General features: G+C 37.1%; 1 protein-coding gene across 7 annotated transcripts in view; it reads left to right on the forward strand.

Moving 5' to 3' along the window:
* Nucleotides 1-21,588, forward strand: part of SOX6 (SRY-box transcription factor 6) — a 373,677-nt gene that overhangs the window by 107,533 nt on the left and 244,556 nt on the right. Inside the window, exons 1-2 of one of the 7 annotated variants that reach the window (XM_048307280.1) lie at nucleotides 2,600-2,738; nucleotides 3,054-3,122. The exons of 2 other annotated variants lie outside the window; for them this stretch is intronic. Coding sequence is in view for 2 of the 5 variants with exons in the window: in XM_048307276.1 (XP_048163233.1) it covers nucleotides 20,527-20,603 (77 nt within the window). In the remaining 3 variants the exon portion in view is untranslated. Of the gene's footprint in view, nucleotides 1-2,599; nucleotides 3,123-20,344; nucleotides 20,604-21,588 lie in introns of those variants that run through there. 4 more of the 7 variants (XM_048307278.1, XM_048307283.1, XM_048307276.1 and 1 more) reach the window with 4 other exon arrangements.

The following is a 21,588-nucleotide window of genomic DNA, read 5'->3' on the forward strand; positions in this document are numbered from 1 at the left end:
AAAAAATCCCAAGATTAAAAGGCATGTCAGAGATTTTAGATGTCTCTTCTTCCCAGTCCCAAATTTAAATAAAGACTATACAAAGCTAACAGTAAGCTACAATTTGCATCAGTTCAGTCACTGCATATCAAGGTGTACATTATTCAGTTTCCCAATGACAAAATTTATGGTATAATTCTTTAGATGTGAAGAAAAAAAGTCTGTCATTTTTAACATCCAACAAACTAATCAACAAAAAAAAGTCTTGTGCTGTGACTGATTAAAGATGCCTTTATCAGTTTGTCCTAAACCCTGAATTGTAAATGATGACCAAACATACTAGGCCATTTTTTTTTTTTTTGATAAAACATCCTCATTTTACAGATGAATTGGGTCTGTCCACTATTTGACCTTCTGCCATGGTTTCTGTCTGCAAAGGAAATGCCTTCCTTCCTTTTACAGTAGCTAGACAGGACAGCGTTATCTACAAGCAGTGTCACTACAAGCAGTGGTCGCCACAAATAGCATTATTATGGTCTCTATGTTTTTATCTTGGGGGTCATGAACAAATCCATGCAACTGCTTCTAAAGATTTCAATAAATAGGACTTTTTATGCAGACAATTGGCTTTTATATTACTTTTAAACAAAACTACTAGTCCATCAAGAGTTTCAAAAGGAAAACAATTCTACAGAGTGCTGGTATGGCAGCACAGACCAATCATTATGGCACCCATTCTCCAGTCCTTTATTTTTCAAGTCCACAACAATAGGTTGTTGATTCAATGGACAAGACTAGAACAATTAAGTTCTCTGTTTAGCAGCAGTGCAGCATTTTAATGCCCTCCTCTAATAATGGTCTCATTATTGTTATTCTAAGACTGGGCCTCAGGAGGAGGAATATTTGCTGGAGGTACGTCATTATTTTGCAAATTTCGATTAGCTCATCATGTTGTCTGTACTGTGAAAATCGTAGCTAATTAGGGCAGTCAGTTAGACTACCAGCTTTTGAGCTTATGAGTTAAAAGGTAGCACACTTGATAGGCCAATGATGTGAAAAAGGTGGTAAAAAGAGGGATTAGAGCTGTTGCCTTAGTAACTCTAACTTCCATCTGTGCGGGAACAATGGACCTGTGTTTCTCCTCCACCTTGGTGTAAAAATTGGTTTTGTTTCGAAAGGAAGGGGCTTTTTATGACAATCTGGAATTCAGCCTAACGGGGTGTAGTTTTAGTTGTTAGAAGAGACCATTGGAGGATAGGAAAGATGAAAGGTCATGGTGAGCTCCAAGGACATGAAAGGTCATTGTCTCTTGTAACAATAGTGGATTGTTTGGTCCCATTATTTCCAGCCAACTACTCAGTCAGGTGATAGAAAAGATACTACCAGTTTAGTCAGGTGGAACAGGAGAGAAAGATAATGCACCTACTAAAGAACAAAAGATAACTATAATTCGCCTTTATTAAACAAAGTTGCACTTACTTGTGGCCATCCTCTGAAAAGGGTTGTTTACTGACTTACTATTCCAGCCTGCTTTGTTCAGCACTGCCTCTGTAGGCCATCACATCTCTGGGAAGCAATCCAATGTGTTAGAAAATGTTGTTTAAGCTTTCTTCCTATGAAGAGGAGCCCCCAGGAGTACCACTGATGTGATACTTAACAATAAATGTAGTTGTTGTAGCTTTCTCACATTATTGGCATTCTTAAAAGGTTTTCCTTCAAACACAGAATAAAATTAGCTATAAATATGAAATAAATTTGCTTCAAAACTTTCTAGCATTTTATCATAAATTCTACAGCACATACTGCAGAAAGTTTACAGCAAACTGTATTAGGCACTACTGAATAGAGAGCAGAGACCTATAGTTGTGTAAAAAGAGATTAGCTATAGGACTACTCTTATGCAAAGGGAAATAGATAAAGTCTATCAGTGCTTTGCAGAAGCTTTAGGAGACTCTGTGCCTTTGTTTTAAGGAAAAATCCAGAACTACTGTCGTATTATTTAATAAAACAGCTATAGTGGAGTTCATGAGGAAAGCATTTCTGTTAGTGAATAGAGCTGTCACCTCTTATATTTTTCCAAGAGCATCCAAAAACCCCAATTCACTGTTTTTCAGAAAGACTTTTTCCCCCCTTTATTATTTCCCTATTTTTATAGCATTATGCCTTAGTCATCCATGCAACAAGTGTATTTTTCCTTTTCCTCTTACCTCTGTCCACAATCAAAGCACATCCTGAGGTCTATCACATATCCCCCAAAGATTAGTTTCTTTAGGTGAACATTTCCAGAATGTTCCACATTCTTATATGAGCTCTCTGAACCCTTTTAACAGGTTTGTTTTATAATCTTTTTACTCATATCACAACAGAGCTGCCAGAGCTGTATTGAATTTTTATGAAATTGATAACATATATGTAATTTACTACTATTACACTTGAAAAATAAAATTACATATAATTTTTAGGTATCCCATCCTAAACTGTTCTGACCTCATTTGAACTCCCCTTTTTTAGCTTTTCTGGGCCTCTCTTATCTCATTTTTACTCCTGGCCACTCTTGCTTTCTGACAACACAGATGGGTGGCCTTGCACAAACTGATAACTGTGGCAATTTCTCAGCACACTAGTCACTAATAAAAGATGTTATTTTCAGAATTAGGCAGGCATGTGTCATACTTACTCGCTGGCTGAAGATGAGAGGTCGAACTGTGGCTTCCTGGGAGTGCACGATCGTATGAGCCATTGGACTTTACAGCTCCCAGGTTGTTGATGCATTGTTTTACCAGCAACTAGGTTTAGTAATTAGAGTCTTTCAGAAAAAGAAAGTCTTGCTTTAAGTATTTGTAAGCTTTTAGTTTTTTAAGATAACCTATTCTTAATTTTCTCTTTAGCTTGTTGTTTAGTTTTCATTTATGTGATAGCCTATGTTTTGTTATTTTTGTATTACAATGAGCCGAACAGTGTAGACTGCTTAGTTCAAAATGGGAGCCCTGCAAAGGGTTAACCAGCAGAGAATTGCAAATGAACTATCAGGAAAGTTGATTATTAATCCAGCAAGAGAGAAAATATCCTTCCAGTTAGCAAGAATTAGTACCTGAAGAGCTGATAATATTGTTCGGGCTGTCGGTGTGGAATGGCAAAACCAGGTAAGCTAATCATCTTAAAAGAGCAAAATCTTTTCTTTCTGTTTTTCATTATAAGAGAGTTTAGTTTTTAAAAGAATCCTTGTTGTTTTACTTAAAGTATCAGCATGTGAAACAGTGTATGTTGATCCTCAGTTTCCTCAAATGAATGAAAGAAATTAAACTTGTGTTTAACTTTGGTAAGAAGATACGTTTCTAAGCCATATTTCTAAGCTACACTATGCATGTAACTGTGAAATATCATAACAATTCTTTCCTGGCTTGCGGTTAAGTGTGAGAACTGATTACAAAACCTGGAGAGTCCTTTGCAATTGCAAGCTAATATATTACATAAGTCTGTCTTTAGTTGTGCTTGGACATATTGTGGAGGTTTAAAGGAACTTTTATGTTGCAGAGCACTTTCATCCAGATTTATTAGATTTTAGTTTTCACACTGTAAGAATAATTTATTTAAATTTGTTTGGATATTGTGAACACATTTCTGTTCATTAAGAAACTTTTGTTTTTGGGGGGGTTTTCAAAAATCTATGATCTGGGGTTAGAAGGAAATGAATGTTTGGTAAATATACCGCTGTGTTTATACAGAGAAATGCAAATGAAACCACTAGATCAGTTGAATATAATCTCATAGTTTGGTAATTTTTAAAAACTAAAAGTCCTATCTTGGGAAAACTTTCAAATCTGTGCCCCTGACATTAAGAAGTAGGTATGATAAACGTTTCTTTTTTTCAATGTAGTCTTTACTATTTAGCTTATTATAAGAGTTGTGCAAAATCTTTTAAATGATAGTTTAGTACTGTGGAAACTAGAAAGTCTGTATTCAGCATTTAATAACTTTTGCTAGGTTGTGTGCTGTTACTTAAATTGGTAGTACTTAAAAAAATTCTGATTTGCTTGTAGAATGGAATTCAGTATTCACATGATGTGACTACAGTATCTGTCTCGATGAAAGAGTTTACCAAGTCCAGATTTTAGCCTGTTGTGCATGAAATAGCCTGAAAGCTATATGAAAGGATTTGTGGTGATACAAGAATGAAAATACAGATAAAATCTGCAAGTATTCCAAATTTAAAGGCTGAGCCCCTGTAGCAATGTAGTTCTATGGGGTAACATTTAATGAGCCATAGAGAAAGGAAGAAACCTTTTAATTTTGGGAATGGGATTAGGATATGGCCTCAGGCAAAGGAGAAAGAGAAAGGAAGAAGAGGAAGTGGGGAAAGTGAAAGGGAGAAGTGGTGTTTATCTGACAGCGTCATTGTTTTGCGTGTGACTTTGGCCTCCCCGAGCAGAGGAACAGCTGGTGGCCAAGTTCTCTGAAGGGCGTCTCACCATGTTAGAGTAAATTAAAAACCCCGAATTTGCTTTGGATGGATCTATCAGGGCAACAAATGGTGGCATTTTGGAAGCTATGCTAAATATTCTGATATACATAGAGGCAAATAACTTCTTGAGGCACATTTTAGCTGAGTATTTTGAGGAGAACAGGGACAATGTAAATAAGCTGCATTTTCTGAGTTTGAACACCAGCATCTAGGAAATATATAAAGAGCAAGAAACCCAATGATGAAAAAATTATCACACAGGAAATGATATATGTAGAAAAAACAAGATTGTAATTAGTGGAGGAAAGTAAGAAACTGATTAGAGAAATGAAGTTTCCCAGATGTTTAAGGGAAAAATGAAAGTTACATTAGATAAGCTCTTTTAACTAGTATTGGAGAAGAATGCTTGCTTCAGAATGGGAAAGCTAGACTTAAAATTAGAAAAGAGCTGGCAACTTGAGTTTAGCTCAACTGCTTTCCTGCACGAGTGACTCTTTGGAATGCTCTGCTTGGAACATCATTGGGAACAACTAGTGTAGTGCTGTTGGGGAAAAAGTAAAACACAAAATGAAACTCGCTGTATGCTTATTTGGAATGATTCAGGTGCTTATTTACTTATGTGTGTACTAACCCACAAATTAGACAAATTGGTTGGATTTTGAAGTAATACTTCAGGATTTATTGTATTTCACGTATATATGTAGTTGACACTTGAGCTCTAGCACAGTACTGGTTCAACTGGTTCATTTTAAAATTAATTGTAAGCATTATCTTATTGACAGAATCCTAAATCATCAAACACTACCTGCAAATGAACAGAAATAGTCTTGATCCCCCACAGCTATAAAACCATGTAAATAAGCTGTTATTTAATTATTATTATTTATATCAACTGGGATAAAAGTAATATTCTCAAGTAAAAGATAGAAACAAAAGATATCAAGCAGAAACTGTGGGGTTTTTGTGGCCATTCCAGTGACTTGTTTCAAATTCAACAACATGATAGTGTAACCTTTGAAAAATGTCCCCCTACAATTCAGTTTAGCTGGCACCACTGCTTTTGTGCCAGTTCCTGTTCTCAGTTGTGTATTACAGGAAAAAAAATGCAGAAAAAAATTCCAACCAAAAAAGTTAGACGTGTCTGGAATAGGTTGATAAGAACATCATCTGATTTACTGGAACTAGCTTGACTGAGCAGGGTGTTCATGTTAAGTAAAACTGTATTTTCTTCAACGCAGATTATGTAGATCCCAACTTGTTTAAAGGCTTAATGTCTAGGAAAGATGAAGTTCCAGAGGTCTCTGACTGACTAGACACACATCTGGAAACACAGCTGCACTCAGGGGAGGCTGCTGAAGCAGTTAGCCTGCAGCAAGCAAGCCATTCTTGTCACTACATGGTCAGGGCAGTAAGATGAGATGATGTGGAGGGTGGAGCATAAATATCTATATGTTGCTTGATCCTCTACTTTATAAAAACCTGTTAGTAGCCAGAAAGAAGCTTGTCTACAGAAACAGATGGCCAAAGCAAAGTTTGGGCCAGGTTATTTTTGTTTCTTGGACCACACCTTGTCTGTGGTGACAGTACTGGAGAGAGAATGTGTTTCAGTTCATTAGGAGCTCGGTGAAGCTGTATGGATAACACTGAAGTGTTTTATAAGATTCAGTGTAAAGCTGCATAGTTCAAGGAAGGTCATGTCTTATTAGCTATGGCTAAGGTCAGTTATCCACACAATGAGGGGGAAACTCTTTCATAAACAAGTAGATAAATATGGGGCAGGTGGTGCTTAGCCTGGCTTCAGGCTGTAGTATTACCAAAAGAGCTCACAAACAACTCCAGCTTTACTGAGTCCTTATGGAGCCTCAGCAGCATAGAGTGGTCAGATATAAAATTACAAGGTTATTTCATGAAAAAAGGACAAATTCAGGGCAATTTCTACAAGATACTAAAGAGAGAATATAAAATCATTTGAACACTTCTTCTGGAAGAAAATAAATTATAAAATGCTAGAGCTGAAAAAAACCAAATTAAACTTACCTCATCTAAATACAATAATAAAATAGACCTAGTGTCTTGTGTGTTTTGCTTTCTGCAAACTCTGTAGTGTTCCATGTGTTTCAAAAAAGCTGGTTAGATACATAGGTGTTTATTAGCACTTGATCCGTGTCTGACAACAGAGAGAAATTGTATGAGATTTCATTTTGCCTTTGGGGCTAGCTTTTTTACTGTCTTATAGAAAATAATTATATCTTAAACAGCTGCAAAAAGAGAAGAGCTTGAAGAGTTAATTGAATCACATGCTGCTAAAGGAAAACATTTTTTCATTCCTTTTTTTTTTCCTCATCTGAAGTAGGAGTTACATGTGTTCCTTATTACACCCAACATGTTCCAGTAGTTTTTTTAAAAGACATACCCATGAAGCAGCATATTCTCAAAGACACATTATTTTCAGCTATTAAATCCTGGAACAATCAAATGTGTCGTTTTTCACCTTCTGAATACAGTTCTGCGGCTGTAGTGGATGATAGCACATAACATCCATAGAACTGTAAAATGTATTCCCCTGCCTGTCTTTACTATACAGGTTTTGGGTGTATTTTTGTAGCTGCCAGAGGAAAATCTGCTGGCATTCTTTCAAAGATAGTACAAATCAGTGTTGGTGTAGTTATTAATTATTCTGTGGTTTTTAGACCAAATGTTTTAATTGTAGTAAAAACACACACAAAAACAACCACCCGAGACAAAACCCACAGCAAATTTACTTAAACTGTAATCACCCAAGTTTGTGAGAGCCAAAGGACAGCAGACTGAGTGTTTTCCTACAAATGGGTCTCTTGTACAGACTGCACTGATGAGGTTGTGATGTGCAGGTGTTCAGTATCGTAGGCAAACAGGGGTGTTCAGAACAAAGTGGAGATTTTTCAGGGCACTTTCTGCTTCAGTAGGTCAAACAACTGAACTCCATGGTGCTGGGAGAAGGCCAAAGCTGGGCACTTCAGCAGCAGCTATCATGCACATCCTTTTGGCCTTTCTACCTCTGAACAGGAATGGATGAAGTAAAAATATATACAACAGTTTGTCTGCTGTCTAATATTTTATGTTTGTGTGCAAGTTTCCTGGCATTTTACAGTAGGAGAATCACGTGTTTAAACCTCAGTGAGAATTGCAGTAGCCAGATCCTAATTATTTATGCTGTTTATTTGGATTTTTTTTTTTTTTCCAAAGCAAAGTTTTCATCAGGACTGTGCTTGTTTAGTTCCAATTTAAAGAATTGTTCTACCTCCCTATGAATTTGGATTTTAAGAGCCACGTGTATAAGCATGCATCCCAATTTTTGCATGAAAAATATGAGCTAAATCACAAATGCCCTTGTTCTTGCTTTACCAGAGTAGGCTTTTAGCATTTACTGAGGTAATATATGTGGTTTACTAGTGTTTATAATAATCTTATCTGTGATTTTTCAAAAAGACTGCTTTTCCTTTGAGAAAAGTATTTTTAGGACGTTGTTGATTCATCTTTCTACTTTTCCCATCAGTTGTATTCCGTTTAACACTATCACCACCTTAGAGAGCACAGTGTTGAGGGAAAACAGAGTAGCTGCTGGTGACCTTGTGACAACTGTCTGGTAAACCTGATTACTAACCTAGAGTGTTGTTTAATCTATAGGCCAAATAAAACCCTGCAGGAGAGAAACATTGTTTTGTTCTAAATGCCTATTAGGAAGGGAGCTGCTGTGTTATAAGCAGCAGAATAATAAGCCTCCCTGGCTTGTTGGGGTTCAGATCTGGGCATTCAGTGCATACTTGCCTAGACTTCCTATTGCAAAGAAAGAGCTAAGTTTTGGAACTGATGTCGAAGTCAACTAAAACAATAATCAGTAATAGCAGCTTTGTGTTTCAGGGAGGATCAGAGTCTGCTTTTTAACTGTACTGATATAGTTCTAAAGGTAGTATGTGGACTTCATTAAGGTTATTCTCTTCTGCACCCTACAGCTGTGACATGGGATCCAGAGTTAACTGGGTCCTCTGTCTCCTGCTATCTGCTTTTAGCTGTTTTGTCTCTGCAAGCAAAGAAAGAAACAAATAAAAGTGACTACTTCATCTACTAGTATCAATAATAATTTCTGCATTGTATGAGAAATGTCCCTTTCCTGTTTTCCTTAAACTGATGTTTTCAGGGAATAAATTAGAAAGAAAGCTTGGTGCCAGCAAATAAATTTTTCAGCCTTCTTATAAATGTTTTTTTCCCTATCATACCATTCATTATCCTTCAAGGGTACAATCAGCATGCCTTAGGTCATAGAAGTTGTAGAAATTTTAATTCATCAGTGGTGATCTGATTTTACTTCCACAGCTCCAGCAGTGAAGCAACAATTTCAGTATAAAAAATATACCAGTATGTTAAAATACCTCTTCAAAAGTACTAGAACTACACAAAATGGGTTGACTGATATCATCCAAATCTATAGAGACTCAATAATACAGTAGGCAATTGAAAGAAAAAATATTTTAAAAATATATTGCTTTGTGACCCTGTAATGTGGTTCTCAGAACCAGAGTGGGAAGAGATCTGCACTTTAGAAAATTTGTGAGCAAGCAATATATCAATTACTGTAGTTCTCACTGGTAACAATTAGCATAGTGAATTCCACCTATATTATGTATAGGTGTGTCAGTCTAAACAACATATAATTATATGCAGGTTAGAGAACTTTGATCTACATATTTGTGTATCTGTGTATACAAGCATGCACACACATACATACACATATGGATACGAGTCCATTTTGTCCACTACTTACATGTATTTATACATATGCAAATATATAGGTGAACATATATATGCATCTAGTGGTCATGTGCACAGTAATATTAGTATGTAATTTTCATACTAATATTTGGCACAAAGCTTCACACTTCCTTAGAAGTACTGTCTGTCTTCCATATAATCCTACTTTCTGAGGAGACAATCTATAATTTAGAGGACAAATACAGGAAAAATTATTGAGAATTACTTGATAAAATCAGGAGTAGATGAGAGTGCTTATGATTCTTCCAGGCCATTGGTAGCAGTTTTATTTGTGTAATGCATGTGTCAGTTCTAGCATAGCAGTGGGCCTGTGGCCATCCCTGTGTTCTACCTTGCACTTGAAGGATTTCTATTATTAAACAAATAGAGACTTGGACATTGTATGTGTTTAATTATTAGCTAAGATATTATTAAAATTGTGGTTAGAGATTATAGAGATATTATCAATATTTTTGCCATTTTTAAAAAAAATATTTTTTGTCTTTTTTTTAGAAAGATTTCAGAGGAAAAATCTTTAAAAAAATAACTTCCTGGCAATATCTGTAGTAGTCCATGAAGGGCTGGTGTCTTCTAATTTATGTAGTAGTCTGGACCATAATTCCTTTTCTCATTGTTTCTGTTACTGTCTTCTGTAGAATATCATCATCTTCTAATGTGATATTATGTTGTGAAAACTGAAGATTAACCTAATCAAAATAGCTTTGAGATGCTTAATTAGATTTTTTGTGTTTGCTAGAAAATAGATTTTTTTTTAATAGCTTTTATCTGTAAATGTTTCTTACAACAATAAGTGAGTCTTTCTAGTATTCATCCTACTTTGCTGATCAGACTTAATTATAAGAAGTGTCTATCCCTTTTCTGTCCAATAAAAGATAATAAAGTACACATACTTTTCAGCTTGAACACATAGGAAATGTCTTCTTACATCCTTGAAGTCAGTGGACAAGTAATTAACCCCAAAAGTTACAATATTTTTAATAACATTACCACTGATGGCTTTATTTTAGTGATAATTCAGGGATTTTTAACCTACAATTTAAGAAAGCACTGCTTCTCATTATATGATGTTACAGAATTTTTGTGGAACTACTGGGATTCGTGTGTGATTGGTAGAGATTTGCTATTGGCCTGAGAGTATCAAATTTGAACTACTCAACACTTGTACATTTGTGTTCAATGGTGACCTGAGAATCACGGACTAGTAATAAGGGGGCAAAAAAAGAGGGCTTGTGTTACATTTTGGTTTCAACAGCTTAATTCCCACCTAAAACAGTTTTGAAAACTGTTCCCTATACTCAGTCATTTACTCTTCCTGCCAGGTAATTGTGGACTCACTGGTAATGCTTTGCTGGCTTTAACATTTCAGCTTGCAGATAATACTTTTTTCTTCTCTTCAGTGTTATTTGATACCATTGTCATAGCTGAAGACCCAAGTCTCTCTCTCTAGTCCTCGGAGTGGTATTACTCTAATTTCATGAAACCCCATAAAGACCATTAAGCTCCATACAGGCACCTGCACTTTGCTTATAAATTACAGATATCAGACTAAGAGGTCAGGCATGTAATTTTCATAATTTAGAAATAATACTGGATCAAGATTTTTAATACATTGGTCTGTTGCCTTACAGCTTTTGATAGTGCCAATTTTTCTCTGTGTAGCAAACATGGCATAGTTACCTGACCTTTGTTATCCCATTGTGTTGGTTTATAGGTTGATAACCATTCTGTGAGCTATGAGGTGTGGACCTGCCCCTGCTGCATTCTCTGAACTAAAGAGAAAAAGTAAAACAAGAAAGAGAGGAAAAAAGAAACCCCTCTCCACTAACCATTAAATTGTAGGGTGATCTGGAGATAAAAGCAGAATCTCTTTTTTGCTTTTCAAATATTTGCTTGGCCTTCAAAAGGTATTTGCCTTTTGTGTTTACATTGGATTTATTTTTTTGGCCTACATGCAGAAAGAGAATGATACATTAAAGAATAATGGACAATAGTGAGGAAAATGCTCTCAGTTTCCACATCTAGCCTGCATTTTCTACTTTAGGTTTATTTTTTTAATCTTGTCTACTTTTATTTAAATAGAAACTGCTGAGTATTGTAAAGGGCTGTAAATGTGAAAGTATCAGATGAAGTACAGTACAAGAAGATTATCTACAGGTTGGCAGGCAGTAATGAGAGTTGGCAAAGTGCCATTTTCCTCTATGAGCCTTTGGGACCTCAAGTTATTTCTGTGTGTGGCAGAACAATGTAAGGCTTTAAAAGCCAGTGTTCTGTCACTTGCAGGAGTGCTTCTGCTGTTCCTGAGAGAGGCAGGTGAGGTTTGTCTCTGTAAAGTTGTATAAATCTTCACCAAGGCAAAAGGAAAGATGTTTTGGCTGAGAGTTGACATCTGCACCATACCATCTTCGATTCTTTCCTTATGGATGGCACTGGAGCTTCCTTGGAACCTGCATTGTTCCTTGTGGATTTGCTTTCATTGAAAGAGCAGGGTTTAAGCAAGTTTATATAAAATATAATTTAATTTAAAACCCCATATTTAAAGGAAGTACCCCTTTATGAAAATTGCCTGTCCCAAGGTTATCTTTTCTGTTGCTCAGGTCAGTCCTTTTGTTGTGTTACACACAACTACTGCATCATCAAAAGCTTGTGATTTTGTTAGAGTGGAGTCATGAGACGGAGATATTTCCCAATTCTTACTGTAATGTTTAATATTTTTGATGCTACTAACTTAAAAACAAACGTGGCCTAAAAATGATTTATTTGAAGCATCTTGATTAACGTGCTTTCAAAACATGGACATTTATATTAGATAAAAATATATTTCACCACATGTACATCATAAAGGTCTTAGTATGTTACAGTTTGTGAAAATTACAGTCAGTTAATAATGTGTCAGCTCCCCACTGTGTGCTTTGTAGGGTACTGAATGGGTGTTACAAGATTTATTTGCTGGATTTTGCAGGTTTTCTGTAGCGTGTCAGATGCCTTGCTGATTGCTTGGTGAAGCCTAGAGCATGAGCTCCCTCCTGCAATGTTTACTTTAAGTCAATCTACATTTGCTTAAAAGTATGACAGGATTAAATTCAGATCACCTCCTTGGAATTCTCTTAAAAGCCTGGATACTCCTTAGTGAGACTATTGTGCATAATTTAGACAAACACTTACGTGGGAATCACAATTTACTTCATAGTTCTTACAATTACAGAGAATGGATTGTTAATAAAATGTGTATTGTAGTGTTGCTAAAGTGAAAATAATATTGCAAATAATTTATATTTTACTCTGGAATTTGGAAGGGGGATAGGAGGCTATTTAATGTTTATTGACTTTTTTCATAATGTAATTAGAAGGAATCTCTCTCCTTTTAAGGCTTTCATTCTTATGTATTTCCTTGACCTGCTTATGTCTTCTAATTCTTTCATTCATAGAGAGAATTATTTGGCCTTGTTGATATAATGTTATTTTCCAACTAAAGTCTTAGAAAGTGGGAATGCTCAGTTAAGTTTTGAGTTCTTTTTAGTCATTATCTTGCTGGCAATTTTTTTTCTTGCTGGGATTACATTGGAGCATTTCTGTTTAAATGTTTCCATCCACGTCCTGCAGTGCAGGCAGACTTGAAGTTTAGTTAGAAGGTGCAGAAACACCTGTTTTCAAAAAGTATAAAATCCTGAAGACAATTGATGACTGGGATTAAAACTGTAGGAGTGTCAAGATGGCAGGCAATTTGGGCAATGCAGAGGTGGTCTCTGTGGTGTTCCATCGAACTGCCATATGGAATGTTATATCAGGATAATATGGTTTAAACTGGATGGGTAAATTTCTGTGTGACTTCAGGAGCATCTAGCACCAACTTGTATAGCAATTGGATTTAATAGGCAAAAAAATCAAAGGGAGTTTAGAAAAAGAGAAATTGTGTGAGTTGATTTAGGATTTGAGGCTCTTGTCTGATGCTAATAAAGGTTTCTGATGTCATTCTTTTTGTAGCTATAATGTACACTACAGAAATAATTTGTATAATGTGTGCTTGCGTGTACTATCTTGAATGAGGTATATGTTTATAATTTCTGGCTTTCAGATTTAAATCTGTGAACATAACAAGAGCTCAATGAGTTCTGATAATAATAGTCCTATAATGCAGAGATCCTGAGAACTTCCTTGCAAATGGAAGGAGTCATTCATCTCACAAAAGTGGTAGAGAAAGAAACTTGCCAGAGCTGCAAAGAATCATTTCTGCAAGGGTCACATAGAACAGATTAGACCATAATCAAAATATTTTTGGGACATTTTAGGATTTTGAGCGAGGTAGTTAAAAAGAAGCTTTGAGAATGGGTGTTTTGAGATGTATATTTCAGATCTACTGCTTTGTCCACGTTTCTATCTCATGTGCCCTAAACCCATGCATACTATGAATTATAGGCTTTAATTCCCTGTCTGGTTTCTATTGAGACCAAATATCAGGAGAGTAAGGCTCTTTTCCAGGTAATTATTGGGGGAATTATAGCCCTGGTTGCCTTTCTGCTTCTTTTTCCCATTTTGTGTGTAACTATGTATGCAAAGTAGGAGTGGTAGAAATTTCTAGAATCAATATGGAACAAAAATTTATTTTTTAAACTTTTTCTTCTAATTTGCAACTTCTCCAAGCTTTCTTCTTCATTTAAAAATTGCCTTTCTTCCCTGCCTTGTAAAAACACATTCATTTTGTGTTGGTTTATTTAGAAATATTAGAGCACTGTGGGCAGAGGTTATGGAGATATCTTATTGAATGTTTCTTGCAAGCAGAATGAAATGGTAATTTTCTTTCTGTCTTGTATTTTCCCATTTTTTTATATATTTGGTTGTAATTGTGTTTCATTGTGGAAGGTGCTTTCCACAAACAGGCTGGACTGGCACACTGCTGGGGCACCTTCGGGGAGCCCTGTGGCTCTGCAGACAGTGATACAAGCTGATAACATATTTCTATCTTTCTAGCTCAAGACTTGGAGTGTTTAAAATACTAAGTTTCCGTCTGGTCATTTTCATAAGGTTTCTGGCAAGTCTAACGGAGGTGTTCCTAAAATCTTCTCAGAGTATAGCACCATGCTGGAACAATTCCTCTGCAACCTTTCAGTTGGTGTCAGGTGACAACTTTCTGGTTGGTGCTGGACGGAAATTTGGTCCATCAGGCATGCTAATCACTGGTTTAAGCTTAACCTGGTCTCTGGGCTTGTTTTAAAGTACCTCCATCTCTGCTTTCCTCCCCATGCCCCAAAACCCAGTGCCTGGTAAAGCTGCCTAGGAGAGCCCCAGGCTTCTCTTGACCCTGTTATTAACCGTTCAGAAGGAGGATGAGTGGGAAGCACCCCATAGCCTCAGGTCCCCTTTAGAAAAGTCTGGTGCAAGGGCTGTTAGAGCTGGTGGTGATTGCAGTGGGAACTAGGGGGAAGTGTGTACCCCTTCCCACTGGTGATCCACGAGGTCTGCCTAGTAAAGCTGCACCTTAAAATATCTTGAGTGAAATCCTGATTCTGCTGAAGTCGCTGGGTACTTAGGCATTAATTTTATGTCAGCAAGGATTTCACCAGTATTTTTATTTTGCAGCTGTGGAGGGGGGGAAGCCTGAACCAAGATGAATGTGACTTCACGTTGTGAAATAGATTCTCTGCTAGTTTCATCCTTGCCTTCCTCCCATCTGAATAACTGTAAATGATGTTCTCTGTTAATAAGTGTGTACTTTGTCTAAATTGCATTTATTTTTCTTTTGACATATATACCATTTTACTATTAATCATCCCCTTCTGCTCTTTACTATACAAAGACTCTGTTGTGCTGATGGAACATATTTAATCTTTGCTATGTTGTATTTTATTTCTATTGTTGCTTTCCCATTTCTTTATAGAAAATCTTTCTTTATTGGCTCTTAAATCATGGGTTAAGCTCTTATTGAAAACATGTTCTGTATGTACTTCTTGCGAGTGAAACGAGTTCTTTTGAGGTTATAGGCTAGGCTTATACAAATACTTCGCTATACAGTAAAAATTCAGAGGTCTCCTATATGTTATCTAAAGCTAGAAACATACCCATTTACTCAGCAGCACATCATAAAAGAGTTGCATACTATGTTCATGTCTGTCAGTGCCTTAAGTCATCACTCTACAGCCTTTTTTAAATTCTCTTTTTATTGAAACCAAGAAACAAAACAAAGACAAAAAAAAAGCAAAACCAACATCAATTACATGTCAACATGACATCAAACAGCATAATATATCAGAAAAATAAATGTATGATCTGGTGACTCAATGATTTCTGTCCCTATGGCATTTATGGAGAGGTAAAGAAAAGGCAAATAGCTACACATCTGTGTTGGGAAAAATGTCCAATATAAAATTGGCCATCATGACAGCATTAGAAAGCTCTCAGCTGAGATTACCTGGAAATAAATAACACACGGAAGGGAAAGTGAGGTTCCAACAGTCTTGCTCTTATATGTGTTTAGAGTTTTGTGCCATGAGCATTGTGCATGTATAAATCTTCTTATACAAAGATTACTTTAAGGATGGAGATATTCTACTTGCTGATGCTAGGTCCAGGTTTATAGATGGATGTGAAGTACAGCTGCATGCAGAGCGATGCAAAAGTGCAATGAGAAAAAAAATAAATCTCTGAAAATAAATGTGACTATCTGGTGGAACTATTAAAATGAATACTGACTCCAAGCCTATTTGTATATTTGCTGAAAGACATATGAAAAAGCCTCTTTGTATAAGTGCTAAACACATGAAAACCACTGAGAATCAGTTAAGCCCCTAAAATAATAATCTGGGAATTCCATTCATTATTATAGCAAAGGGCATCATAACTTTATGGTAAGTAGGGAAGGGTAGGAGAGAGGTGAGACTGTGGGGGTGGGAACTAGAGAAAGAAAACCCAGAAAGATCCAGAATCAAACACAGCCTCTGTTATTTGAATTTGTTGTTCGTTTTCAATGGAGTGATAACTGGAACGGCTCAGCCTGAACTGCCTGGCTCGACACTCCCCGTTCTAAGGAACTTGGATGTGTTTCACAGCTTACATCTGGACAACAGGGCACAGGGAAAAAAGCCACCAGGATGGATCACGTTCTCTTTGCACAGTTAGGACTTGAACCTAACATATAATAAACGTATGACCAAGAAACCTATGTACACATAGACACATACATTTATGTATCTACACACACACGTTCACGTGTGTATAAATCCAGATTCACATGGAATTTCTCCTCATTTTGCTGTTAGGTTCAGTTCACAGATCTATGTTCTGTCTCTCCAGAGTCACAAGAAATTACCTTCTGGAATTTATTTCTTTTTTCTTACCCAAGCTGGCTATTTATTCAGCGCTATCTGAGATGTCTTTTTGTTAATCTTATTACAAGTACCTCTATAGGCCTCAAAGGAGGTGATAAGTGACCCACTGGACCAGGAAACGGTGCTTTCTGTGAGAGCAGGGGATACATAATGAACTCCTTATCTTATCTTTTAGATCAGCGATAACTGCAGTGAGATCACTTGGTCAATATTGTGCATCTCACTCTACGGCCACGTCTCCCCAAAGCAGTGACAAAATACCTAGTACCCAGTACATGCAACTGGCTGCTATGCATGGCAGAGCAGAGCCTTAGCCCAGCACAGAGCCTGGGGGAGAAGCAGCTCCTGAGGGGGGAAAAGAGCAGTACATGGAAACCTCAAAGGAAATTTAAGAAGGGACGGTGTGAGTGTGTGCGCGTGTGTGCGTTGAAGTCTGAAGGTAGAGAACTATGAGGGCTATGTGGAACATTTCCTGGGGCTTACCGCTCATAAACGTGGCAGGATCGTCAGCCCTGCAGTGTCCATACCTTCCTGCGGGGCCCCTGCCAGCGCCCCTGCGCCCAGCAGGCGCTGCATCCCAGCCCCAGGGTGGGAGCTCCTCACTGCATCCTCCTGCTTGTGTGTTAGCACTCTCCCACCCCACGCTCTCTCCAGGCAAGGAAGGACTTTTCAGTATCCCTGTACATTGCTCCCAGATGCTTGGATGTCAAAGTGCAGAGGATGAGGGGAATTCCATTTCTGTTCCATTTTGTCCTTGTTGCTTCAAATTGTGAAATGTAGGGAGTGGAAATTAACTTAATCTTTTATTTGTACACTCGTTTGTTTTGGGTGAGCTAACAGTAAACCACCAACTGTCATATCCCACAATCTATTAAAATGGCATATATAGAATACAACTGCAAATAACAACCAATTCCTTTGTTTCCCTGCTCTATCATGACTTCATTGTAAAATATTTCTTATTTTTCACAACTGCGCTCACCCCATTCTCCTACACAGAAAATCCCTGCTGCCACCAAAACACTTTGGCACAGTATATGTCATGTTTTAAAACCTTTGCTATCAGCTGGTAACATTTGCTTCATCTAGACATAGATCAGTTCCTCTCTGTAGCCAGCACAAGTGAAATGCAGCCTTTTCTGGAGCAGATTGGCAGCACTGATGTATAGAAATTATTCCAGTGGAATATATAGAAGCAGCACCGCAACCTGTAAAGATGGACTTGTCCTGGAGGACTGACAGGACATCAAACTTTAACATTTCTTTCTGAACTCCTCCAAAATCTCTTTAGCGTGAAAATGTCTCTCTTGGAAGCATAAAAGATTTAGGTCTTTTGCTCCAGGCAGGACTTTTAAGCCTAATACTTATATAAGTAAACTGTCCCCTCTAGTTCTCACATTAACTTAAAATGGCACACTGGCAAGCTTATTGGTTATATTCTGGGTGTGTGAAACCGGCAGCTGCTAGAGATGGGCTGGCAGGCTAACATGGGCTGAGGCAACATCAGCGACAAGATGGATTTTGGTTTTGACTGCTGCCTTAAGGGAAATTCCTGAAAATGTTTCTTTTATATATTTACTGCAATTAGTCTGTTTTTTATGTGTTTGGGTATCAGCATGATGTTTCTGCATTTCATTGTGTTTCATGTTTTCGTACAATGAGACGAAGTAACATGTTGCTGACAATATTTAAATAAATGCCTGGGTGGCATCTTGCAATGAAAATGAGAAGGTTTTTTTTTTCAGTTTAAGTTAGCCTGAGACAATAACACAAGTCTCTACTCTTTCAAGGAATTTATAAAGTTGGCAGTGATGTGGTTGTAGTACTATGCCACAGTTACCTTTTGACAGCTTCCTTAGCATTATGCAAATATTTCTGTCAATTTTTGAACAAGCTGCATTTGAGATGAAAAACCTTACAGTGTGGACAGGAAAACTTTATACAAGGTGTAGATTTAACACCCTCCTGACTACAAACTTTTAAAAATAATTGTCTTTTTATTTTGCTTTGTAAACATACACATTTCAACATAAAATCTATAATAAGAGGAAACTTGTAATAAGGGAGAACTTGTGGCAAATACTGTGACCTTCAGTAAACTGAGGAAAGATACCACTTCTAATCAAAGGCAAAAGCCATGATCTTCCTTGTTGTAGCTGACTGTTGACACAAGAAAGGCCAGGCAGATTGACATCCATCTCTATAGAAACCATTAACCAGTGCTGGGTAAATCCAGAGCATTGAATCCATATGCATGCTTGCTTTTATTATTCCCGACCTATTGGCAAACTTCTGCACTTTGTGGGCTTTGTTTTAAAGGACGCTTTAAATTGCAGATAGTTATTATGTGATTTCATTGGTGAAATAAATAGTTTTGGTTGTCTAAATAAAGAAATCAGTATTATTTTGCATCTACTAAGCAATATTTGCTTAGGTGTGGCTTGGTTTGGGTCCAGATTAGCACACAATGAAGACTGTTACTTTAGCTGGGTGTAGCAAAACCAAGTAGTTTTGTTCATGTTTTCCAAATGATGTGCAAGTAATGTGTCATTTGAGTCTAACCGGGCTTTTACTGGTCTACGGTCCCTTTCTACTCTGCAAAGCATTAACAATTACTTTGTTGGCTGCAAAAACATGTGCTTTTAAGAGTCCCAACGATGCTTGAAACTCACGTCAGTCATAACTTTGGAACAATTGCCAGTCCTGTAGCAAGACCAGGCGCTGTTAATCAAAGCTGTGGTGTATTGGACACCGTTGCCTTAACTTTCCCTTGCTGAAATCTTATTAGTAGTTGTGGAGTGCAAGGAAACAAAAATGCTTTTCATTTCACTCTCTGCTGTACATTTTCCAGTTTGGGTGACTAAAGCTGGCGAGGATGCCTATTTTTGGAAAGAGGAATTAAGATACTTTGGAGAAAGTAGTGCACTGTGTGCTGACATTCCAGATGTCCAAACTATAGTAGTACCAGCCCAAGTTTTTGAGCCTTTTATGCCAATGATGACCTCATGAGGTCCAGCCTGGAGAAATAGAGACATAGTTCTTCAACAATGTTCAAGAATGGCTCCTTCCTTTCATATTTCTATTCACTGATCTCCAGTGTCCTTCTCTTTTCCTGTCTCTGACAAAATTAGCTCTTTATAATTAACAATTGTTAGTTTTTTGGCTTGTCTTTTAGACTTTTCTTAGAGTCTCTTTCACCCAATCTATGCATTGTATCCTTGCTCCCAAACAGAAAAACTTGTGATATTTTTCTCTTTGGCATTCCTGTCCTTTCCTAGCTGGCTGTTTTAATGTGGACTGTGGGAGATTTTACACTTGATTTGTTGAATCTGAACTCTTTGCTGTAAACTCTCACCACACAGAAGAAACTATCTTTATAAATGACAGAATGGACCTGGCCTGAATGGTGCTTTGTTTACTGTTTTCCTAAAAGGGGCCCCTCTATATTTCATCTGTCAAAGTTGCTTTTCTTTCTTTCAACAATGCTTGATTGTTTTCACAAAAATTCAGGTTCCATAGACAGGAGAATTCTGTATTATATTTTCCTGCCAAATTCCGATCTCTGTTTTCCTTCCCCTGTGCTCACAAAGGGCTCATAACTTACTGTCAACTGTGAGGCAAACCACAAAGCTCCACTGTTGCTCAGCAAATAGGCTCTGTTGGATGATGGCTTGACTGGCTGTAAAGTTTGCTTAACTGTAGCAGCAGTGGCAGAAGGCATGTGGGGCACTGGATCTCCCAACAGGCCCAAATGCCCTCACTCCTCGCGGTTGCTTTTATGTTTTTAATGACTTTAATTGTTGAACAAAGTTGACAGTGCTTTGTACAACAAATTAGACGTTGCTTATACGTATGGATGGATGTGTCTGCCAGCCTGGGAGCTGGCAGAGATAGCTCGGTGTGATTTCCTGACAGTGGCAGTGGTTCCTTGTGATTTGGGAAGGTGTCAGAGGTGTTATGCCATCAAACTCTGAAGTGCTGCCTGGTGTGGTAGGAGAAAGCAGGACAGAAGAGTGGAAGAGCAGCTATTATATGTGAGTGATATGTGCAACTAGTAGTTGTGCTTTTTTTTTTTTTTTTTTGTCCTATCACTTTAGATTTTCTAACTACAATTTTAAAATGAATTATAGACTTTGAGCTAAGAATAACCTTATCTGTTATGTTTATAGTCATGTATACTTTTAGATGACGATGCAGAAATTTTATTTAGGGCATTGGTTTAATTTTCAAAAGTCAGTGATATCACTTACTATCCAAACCATGTAATTTCTCCTTCCATGCAGCCTAAGACATTTGCAATAGGTACTGAATAAATGATTGCTTTAATTGAATCTAAGCAAGCTGTGAAGGGAATTTTTCTTCATCGGTTTATAAATGAAAAATAAAAGTCTTCAGTTAGATGTATCTCTTGGGTTGATTTTCTACAACAGATGCAGAATGTTTTGTGTTTTTCAAGTGAAAAACATTTCACTGCTTAACATATGTGTAATGTTAGCAAATACTCCATGGAGGTTGTATTGATAAGCTGTTCGCTGGGTTTATCTTTTCACTGTATTTACAGAAAGGTCCTTGAAAATACTAAAATGAATCATTTTGCTGCCTTGAGATTTATTAATTTAGTATTTTAATTGGGATTTGAAGTGATGACATGCATTAAAACTGCAGTAAATTTAAGTGCTTTTTGGAAGGATTAAATGTAGTACTAGTGATAATATATTTTGTTTGATGTTTTGCCCCTTGTTTGAGAAAAATCAAAAGCGATGTATAGAGCACACAAGTGAGTTGACAGTTTCCATCCCAGAAGTTGTGCCTATTGGTTAAAAATATATGTTCCTTTTTTATTTTATTATCCAGTTTGTATTTTTTGAACTGGCTTTTCATCCCCAGCCTCTTTCTGAACTTGTACTTAATGTGGTGTTCATCCTGGTGTGGGAGCTTTCAGTTTCATATCACTTTGATCAGCACTTGCCAGTGCAGAAGTGCAGTCAGGTTTTGTAGGAATTCACTACTCAGTGTCAA

The sequence above is a fragment of the Corvus hawaiiensis genome, chromosome 6 (genome assembly GCF_020740725.1).
Source record: "Corvus hawaiiensis isolate bCorHaw1 chromosome 6, bCorHaw1.pri.cur, whole genome shotgun sequence".
Taxonomy (NCBI): domain Eukaryota; kingdom Metazoa; phylum Chordata; class Aves; order Passeriformes; family Corvidae; genus Corvus; species Corvus hawaiiensis.